Source organism: Marmota monax, unplaced genomic scaffold (assembly GCF_021218885.2).
Source record: "Marmota monax isolate L192 unplaced genomic scaffold, Marmota_monax_Labrador192_F-V1.1 WCK01_AAM20220418_F8-fsc00145, whole genome shotgun sequence".
In the NCBI taxonomy this organism is placed as follows: Eukaryota; Metazoa; Chordata; class Mammalia; order Rodentia; family Sciuridae; genus Marmota; species Marmota monax.
The window spans coordinates 1,708,361-1,716,960 of NW_026695201.1; the positions used below are offsets into that span (position 1 = coordinate 1,708,361).

Here is an 8,600-nt window from a genome sequence, read left to right on the forward strand (position 1 = left end):
AACAATACCAGAGAATACAGGCACATGGAATGGAAGGAGGCTGGATCAACCAGAAAGACCCTTCCCAACACAGGAGCAGCTGAGAAATGGCCTATTGTTACCCCCTTAATTTATAGATAAAGGCTTAGGGAGATGAAGAGACCATTCAGAATCACAAAGGGATTTTTCTGATTTCATCTCAAGGATCCTGAGGACCTAAGGGGAAGCTAGAAACTTTGGAGGTGAGACTAAATCTAGAGTCAGGGGTACAGGGGAAATGAGAGGTGGAGTAGGAGTCCCCAGGGCTGTGGGAGGCACTGTACTTCTCCATTATACACTTGGTATGAGGAAGAGATTTGTCAGTTGGAAGAGAGGAAGTCACTACCGAGTGCTGACATACAGGGTTTCTGAAATGAGAGTTCAAATATCAGCTGAAAGTCAAGAGTCCTCTCTCAGTGCAAAGCTGGTCCTGCTACTTGTATTGCTAGCAATTTTCTTCCCAGGTGGTGACAATCAGGAAGGTAAGAAGAGCTCGGGCAGCTCATAAACTGGTGCAGAGTTTCTGATAGAAGGCAGGGTGCCTTGCCCAGGTGCACCTGGACTCTGAGGTCCTGCCCCCTCCTGACTCCAGCCCTGTTCCATCTGCTGGAGATGGGGCTGCAGCCTGAGGTCTGGGGATCTCAGGTGTGTCAGGTATTATGCATGTCAGTACACATGATTTCTCTTTCCTTCCTGCCTCTCCCTTTCTCTTCACTCTCTTTCCTTCCTTCTTCACAGACTCCCAGGGGCCGACCACATTCCACCTCATCCAAATCTCATCCTTTGTCAACAGCACCTGGACACAGAACCACTGCTCAGGCTGGTTGGATGATGTGCAGGTTTTTGGCTGGGATAGTGACACAGGCACTGCCATCTTCCTAAAACCCTGGGCCAAGGGCAACTTCAGTGATGAGGCCATTCAGATGGTGGAGGAGATCTTCCGCAATTACTTCTCTGTATTCACCAGTGAAGTGCAGGATCATGTCAGTGAGTTCAAGTTGAAATGTAAGTGCAGCCCTCAGACCTGAAAGGTCGCTATTGACTTATTATCTCCTGCTCCAGGGCACTGCTCCCTGAGGTCCTTCCCCCTCCTCCCTTATTTACTAAGCTGCAATCACACTCTTCTCTAGAGTAGGCTCTAGCTCTGACTCCACACCTCCAGATGTTGTTGCATGTGCACCTGATCTGATGGGTATGCTCTGCTCCGTGACCAGCCCTGTGTCTCCTGTGAAACTTGCTCCTTCTTTTCCTCTTTGTTCCTGAGAGACATAAAAATGTGCCTACTATTCTCATCATCCATTCAGCCTTTTCCTCTCCATGTGAAGCTCTGGTTTCCTTTGAAAGCTGTGCTGGTGACTGCAGGACACTCTTCCTTACCCTCTGCCTCTCCTCTCTCCTATACCCACTCTATACACGGATTCATACCCTGTTCATAATATCCATACCTCCCCTCAGTGCTTTCTTCCTGAAAGTCTCTCAATGCTGTAATTATTCAGGCTGCACATGGCACCTTCCAGATTTTTATCCTCCCAGGGAATCAACATCCTGGGTCCTCCCCACATCCCTTTCTTTCATGTTTGCTACTTAGTAACTTTTCTGTTTTCCTTCTGCACAGACCCTTTTGAGATCCAGGGCTTAGCAGGCTGTGAGCTGCGCACAGGGGGAACCATCATGGGCTTCCTGAGGGGGTCTTTAAAAGGAATGGATTTTATAAGCTTCAAGTCAGCTTGGCCCTCCCCAAAAGGTGAACTCAGGGCACAGAAATTCTGCACAGTGATCACGAAGTACAAAGGTATCTGCGAAACAGTGGAGAAGCTGCTGTTAGAAACCTGCCCCCAATATCTCCTGAGCGTCCTGGAAGCAGGGAAGGCAGACCTTCAGAGGCAAGGTAGGTCCTGCTGGGTGTCACTGTCCCTGCCTCTTCAGCCCCAGAGAAGGAGTGTACCCAAAGAAGAAGGGGGGCTTCATGGGTAACTGTTTTCATTTCCAAATGAGTAGAGATAGAAGTGGGTGTATGGGTCCCTGTGCTCTAGGTTAGTGTCATAATGTGACACCCTTCCTTCCTTCCCTTTCCTGTCCCAGTGAAGCCTGAGGCCTGGCTGTCCAGTGGTCCCAGTCCTGGGCCTGGCCGTCTGCTGCTGGTGTGCCATGTGTCTGGCTTCTACCCCAAACACATGTGGGTGATGTGGATTCGAGGTGAGCAGGAGCAGGAGGGAACCCAGAGAAGTGACTTCCTGCCCAATGCAGATGGCACGTGGTATCTCAGAGCAGTCCTAGATGTGGCAGCTGAGGACACAGCTGGCCTGGCCTGCAGGGTGAAGCACAGCAGCCTAGGAGGGCAGGACTTCGTCCTCTATTGGGGTGAGAAAGGGGTGCAGATGGGGGAGGTGGTGCTCAAGCACAGAGGGAGGATTGGAAGGTTGAGGGGAAAAGAGAATGGTTGGTGGGGGGCTGGGGACAGGGAGCAGGAGAGAAGAGTGGACAAAGGGACTTTAGAGAATGAAGGCTGTGGAGTTACACAAGGGAAGGGAAGGGGTGAATGTACGGGACTTGAAGGGACATTATCCCCTGTGCTCGCTCCCCATTAACAGGACACTCCCTCTCTGTTGGCTTGATCATTTTGGCAATTATAGTGCCCTGTGCGCTCATTTTTCTGGGGCTTGCATTGTGGTTTTGGAGGCGCAGGTGAGTATATTTCCTTAGTCTTCCTTCTCTGTGGGTGCTCCCACTGTTTTCTCCTGCCATCTACGTGTAGCACAAAACCTCCTCTTTCCACCAGAACTTCCTCTTCACTCCTGCTACCTGCTTAGAATTAATTTTAAAAATTGTGGAAAAGATCACACAAAATGTACCATCTTTACCATTTTTGAGTGTGTTAAACGCATTTCCATTCTTTGCATCCACCACCATCATCTTTCTCCCAAACCTTTTTCATCTTGCAAAGTGGAAACTCACTTTTCACATAAAAACACTTCTCTGGGGTTAGGGGTTATGGCTCAGTGGTAGAGGGCTTGCCAACACATGTGAGGTGCTGTGTTCGATCCTCAGCACTACATAAAAATAAATAAATAAAATAAAGGTGTAAAAAGAAAAACCACTTCTCTGTTCCCTTCCTCCCCGCTGGTTGGTGGCCCTTCCACTTTCCATCTCTTGGAATTTGACTATCCTGTGTAACTCTTCCATCTGAAACATGCAGTAATTGTCATTTTGTTACTGGTTTATCTCACTTAGCAATAAGTGTTCAATTCTGTTGTAGCCTATCAGAATTTCCTTCTTTCTTTAGGAGGCATAATATTTCATATCATTCCATTCCATGTGTAGACAACACATTTTTTCAGCCATTTATTCATTACTGGATGTTGGACCATTTCCACTTTTGGCTATTGTGAATGGTTCTCCTATAAGTGAGGACATACACACATGTCTTAGACACAACTGGCTTTTTCTTCTGGCTTTCTTGACAGGTCGTATCAGGACACCCAGTGAACTCTCATCATGTCTTCTCTCCCATCTGAAATAAGTGCCAAGAAGTTCAGAAACAGGATGTCATCCCAGGAGTCAACCTTGATACATTTCATCAAGTTAGCATTGATGTTGATCAAAGCATTTCCCCATATATATAATTTATATACAAGCAGAAAAACAATTAAGAACTGTGAATTTATTTTGAGATGCTATCAAAGGTAGTACCCACCCATATTTCATCATTCATCAGAAACATATTCTGAATTTCTTGAGAGTTTATATATTTTTTATGTGACATACTCTTAATGATCTTCAAATGGCAGAACAAAATTATGTGTCCGTAACTTACCTGTTTTGCATGTAATATATACACATGGCTTCAGTTTTTAAATGTTTTGTTTTGGGTTTTACATTTATGTTCACTTAATTCTTAGAGTGTTCTGTTCAGATTTTGGTATGAAGGATTTTTTTTACTACACAAAATGAGATTAAAAATGGTTCTTTTTTTTTTTTTTCCAGAGTGTGTGACATTTTATTTGTGCTTATTTTCATTTACATTGTTTTGTGTAAGATTTAGCAGAATTCACCAGTGCAGTCATGTGGTGAAGGCGTTCCTGCACCCGCTGTCTGACAGGGTCACAGGGTGGCGGATGCTGAGGTAGGGCCTCACCATCTGGGAACCGGAACCGTGGGGAATGTTAAGTGTTTTGTTTATGATACTCAAGATATGGAGAGTAGGGCATACATCAGTGAATAATAAAAGTACATGTTGCCTGGGGTTGCAGGAAAATTCCCAGAATGAGACTAAGGATACAATTAAGACATGCCCCAAGGTGCGTTTCAATATCTCTCAGGATACAAACAATAGTGTTATTATTTCTCAAGAAATTCATGGGGAAAAGATTGCAAATCAAGGTTCCTGAGAAAAGCTTAACAATTTACACTAAGCTTCCCATTCTAAAGCCACAACCGGGCTGGGGATGTGGCTCAAGCGGTAAGCATGCTCTCCTGGCATGCGTGCGGCCTGAGTTCGATCCTCAGCACCACATACAAACAAAGATGTTGTGTCCGCCAAAAAAAATAAAATAAAATAAAGCCACAACCTGTGCAACATACACTCCCCCCACCAACAGACCCTCCTTTGCCTTACACAGAAATTCATGATGGAAATGGACAACACATAGTTAATATCAATGGCAAATGGGTTGAGGTGCAGAGCCTGCCCTTTAGTTAAAGATTACAAAGACATAAGAATTGGTGTGCTTTGACCGAGGATCAAGGAAACTCTGTAAGAAAGCAGTTAAATGGGTCATATGAAAAAAGGAAATTACCTTGGAAATTAATGTAGAATTAATATGGATATATTTTAGAGGCACTTCAGAGTACCAGCCTTTTAAGTAATAAACTTTCACTATTTTAAGTGTGTTTTATTGGGACTTTAATTTAGAAGTAAGAAAGCTTTCCAATAACCATAGGGATGTTTAAAGTTAAAGGTCAATGAAATAATTATAGGTATGCTTTAAAGTTAAAACATTAATAGTAAGTCAGGAGACATAGTCTAGTTGCATAGTCTAGTAACCAGTGATTGAGGTGAAAATGTAAAAGATTAATCATGATTGGCAAAGGTTATAGGAAAATATCTTAAACAATGTACTCAATATCTTAGTTAATCAATATATGTCAGAAGAGATTGTAACTCTTGAAAATCATGTAAATCAAAGAAGTTTTGGGCTTTGAGGCTATCCATTAACTACCTGAAAAAAACACCTTTAGTTTTAGGTATAAAACTAAAGGCCCCTCCAGGGAAGCAGATCTCTGGAGGCTGCTCATAACCTGCAACCTGCCGTTCCATCTCTTCTTTTGCCGATGCCACTCATCCTTCAGGACCCCTGGATCCCTGCTGGGGCTGGACCCCGGCAGTCATGTGTTGGAAGGTTGTTTTTTTCTTTAATAGAAAAGTATCAAATTTTGTGACTATTTTTTTTTCACCAGAGTTTGAACCCAAGAGGCACATCCCCAGCACCATCCCCCTGCTTTTTGGGTCTGGGTCTCCTTAAATTACTTAGGGCCTCATTAAGTTGCTGAGGCTGGCTTCGAACTTGTGATCCTCCTGCCTCAGCTTCCCGAACTGGGGTTTGTGGCCAGTTATATTTTTTATTAATTTAATTTAATTTTTTACCCAAATGGAGCAAAACTTCTCATTTCTCTTGTTGAACATGATGTAGAGTTCCACCATTTGTGCAATCGTATCCATACATAGGGATAATAATCTCCACCTCATTCCACAATCCTCCCCAACACATCCCCTCCCTCTGCTTAATCTAAAGTTTTTCCACTCTTTCCTTGCCCCCCCCCATTATGGATCAACATCCACTTATCAGAGAACACATTTCGCCTTTGTTTTGGGGGGATTGGCTTATTCACTTAGCATAATATTCTCCAACTCCGTCCATTTACCTGTAAATGCCATAATTTAATTCTTCTTTAAGGCTGAGTAATAGTTCACTCTGTGTGTGTGTGTGTGTGTGTGTGTCTCGAAGGGCATCTAGACTGTTTTGTGGAGAGTTTTTAAGAATCTTTCTAGGTCTTCTTATTGTATATTCAGAATTTACTTTTTGTTAGGCTTGATAAGTTTCAAATATTTTGTACAAGTCACCCAAATTGTGCAATTTATTTTCATTTTTTTCTTCTACATATTTCAGGTTTAATTTGCTTTCCTTGTTCTTATGTCTTGGTGGAAATTCATAGGTACCTCATTCTCCCACATTTGATTTATTTAAAGGCTAAAAATTCCATTAAACAGGGCTTTAGTGCTTGTCAGTAAGCTTGATATACTTCGTTCTTTGTCAGTTCAATATATTTTCTAATTGTTCATTATGACATGTACAATTGTATTTCTAAATTTCCAGGTAGAGTGGGGGATTTGCCAGGAATAGCATTGTCTTGACTGAATTCCATTGTGTCAGCAAAAATATTTTGTGTGTTTTCACTCTTTTGAAATTTGTTCACACTGTTTTATGGATAAACATCATTTCCATGTTTATTGGAAGAAAATTCTGGTTCTGGAGTTAAAAATTGAATTCTAAATACATCAGTTAGGTCACTTTTATTAATTGTGTTGTGCACATCTAATACATATTCAGCAATTTGCTTTTTCTATCATTCACACAGGTATGTTAATAAAATTCTCCACCAAAATTATACATTTTAATATCTTTTTTATATAATATCATTGGATTCATAATTTAGAGAATGTCCTATCACCTGCCTAAATATTTACAAATGCTACATCTTCCCTGTGTTTCTTCTTTTAATGTTTCCTAGCCAGTGAGGTCATGTTTTCAGGACATAGTAGGGCCTGATCAGGTTCCTCGGGGTGAGTGTTTTTATTTGTCTTTTTCCTTCATCTTAACGTTATTATTTTCATCAATGTAATGTTATTTACTTCCTAAAATTAGTTAATATTTTACCACTTTGCTAGTTTAGTTACTTTGGAATATTTTATTATCATCTATTCACTTCCTGTGTCCTATGATTGTTGTGTATTTGAATTTACAGCACACATAAATTTAACTTTCAAAATAAATTTTGCATACAATGTGGTAATCTTGACTTTGATTCTTTTATCCTTTTTATTACTCCACTTCACAGTTAGAGTTCAGGACTAGCAATGCTTGTTGATCTGAATCAGATCAGTAATGCAATATTCAAATCTGGATTTTAACCACAGATGCTCCATTTTCTTTTTCCTATTTATGATTTACTTTATCCTGGGGTAGAGAGATTGACGATGTAGGCTTTAGAATTTCAAACCAAAGCCTGTGGTGTTTACCAGGACTTCTCTTCCTCTGCACCCACAGAATCCTAACTTTTGTTCCCTGGCCCCACAAGCCTGTGAAATGTTCTACTCAGCCCCTTGGGTCTTTAGAGTTTGTAGGTGTCTGTAGGTAAAGGAAATGTGGTTCCAGACCCTGGGCTCTGCCTCGCAAGACTTCTTTCCTTTCCTGGCTTGTATCCCTCTAATTCCTCACTGTGTTAATAGCTCTCAGATGTCATCATATTGATAGAAATTTTCAGCCTATGACTAGTTGTACTCTGGAGAATAGCTTAGCCTAAATAACATAATCTACCATTCCCATAAGTAAAAGTCCAGTGATATTTTAAAAGTCAATAAAATTGGTTAGGATTCATCTTTTCTTACTTCTTATTTTATTCTTGTTTCAATTCTTATTTTTGGGTAACATTTTGGGAAAATAGAAACTTAGGGCTTTTTTACCCACTGTTAGAAAAGGGATGTAGGTACCACATGAAAGAGGGCACACACTCTATGATTTAAACTAAAAACTATGCTTATTTTAAAATCCTGGAGTGAAATAGTAGAATGAAAATTTTAGATTTAAAATCAATATTCATTATGTTGGATTAACTTGGATGGAAAATTGAAAGTATGAAATTTAGTATTATCTCTGTTATTCAAATATTTCACATTGGGTAGCTTTTTGAACCTGTTGTGTCACCTGTCAGAACAGTGAGACTCCTGGTAGTGAGAAACCAGGTTCATGCAATGGCTACTCCATCCTACCGTGTACTTCACTAATAGTGCAAAGAATGAGGTAACAATAATCTTTAGCCATTGACTATAATAAATCACAGTGTAGATAGTGTAGATGGACAAGAGTCGTATGTTGTAGTGATCCATCCCTTAACAGAAACACCGCAGTCATCATGCAGTTGTGTTGGGTTCCTGATGGAGCTAAATGGTGTCTGTCTTGATGATTTAGATGTTAGCAGGGTGTCTGGCTTGTTTGTGGGCTGGATACGTAACCATTATTGAAAATCAGAACAACATGGATAATAACTGCTTAACATTTTTAATTCGCTCATTGTATCATTCAGTTTTCTACCACTAAAGTGAAATGCCTAAGACAATTATAAATATGGTAAAGAGGTTATTTAGTTCATACTTCTGGGGCTCCAGCTCACAATTGGGCAGCTCCTTTGCTTTTGGGCTTCTGTGAGATTGTAAGGGTATCTTAAGGCAATGTTCATGTCATAGCAAACATTTTACATCATGGGTCAGGAAGCAGAAAGAGAGGGGGGCGGGGAGGGAGAAAAAG

The 8,600-nt window shown here is 41.1% G+C and overlaps 1 protein-coding gene across 4 annotated transcripts; it reads left to right on the plus strand.

Annotated features, from left to right (window-relative positions):
* Positions 1-354: 354 nt before the first annotated feature.
* Positions 355-3,998, plus strand: LOC124082568 (T-cell surface glycoprotein CD1b). 4 transcript variants are annotated; one of them, XM_046429016.2, is made up of 6 exons: positions 355-500; positions 757-1,023; positions 1,634-1,906; positions 2,101-2,379; positions 2,610-2,703; positions 3,483-3,998. In XM_046429016.2, exons 1-6 carry the CDS (start codon positions 392-394, stop codon positions 3,502-3,504), a joined length of 1,044 nt encoding a protein of 347 aa, XP_046284972.1. In that variant the 5' UTR covers positions 355-391; the 3' UTR covers positions 3,505-3,998. The 4 variants fall into 4 exon arrangements, with proteins under 4 accessions (XP_046284972.1, XP_046284974.1, XP_058430119.1 ...); XM_046429018.2 differs by having other exon boundaries at positions 2,101-2,214; XM_058574136.1 differs by having other exon boundaries at positions 1,763-1,906.
* Positions 3,999-8,600: the final 4,602 nt, after the last annotated feature.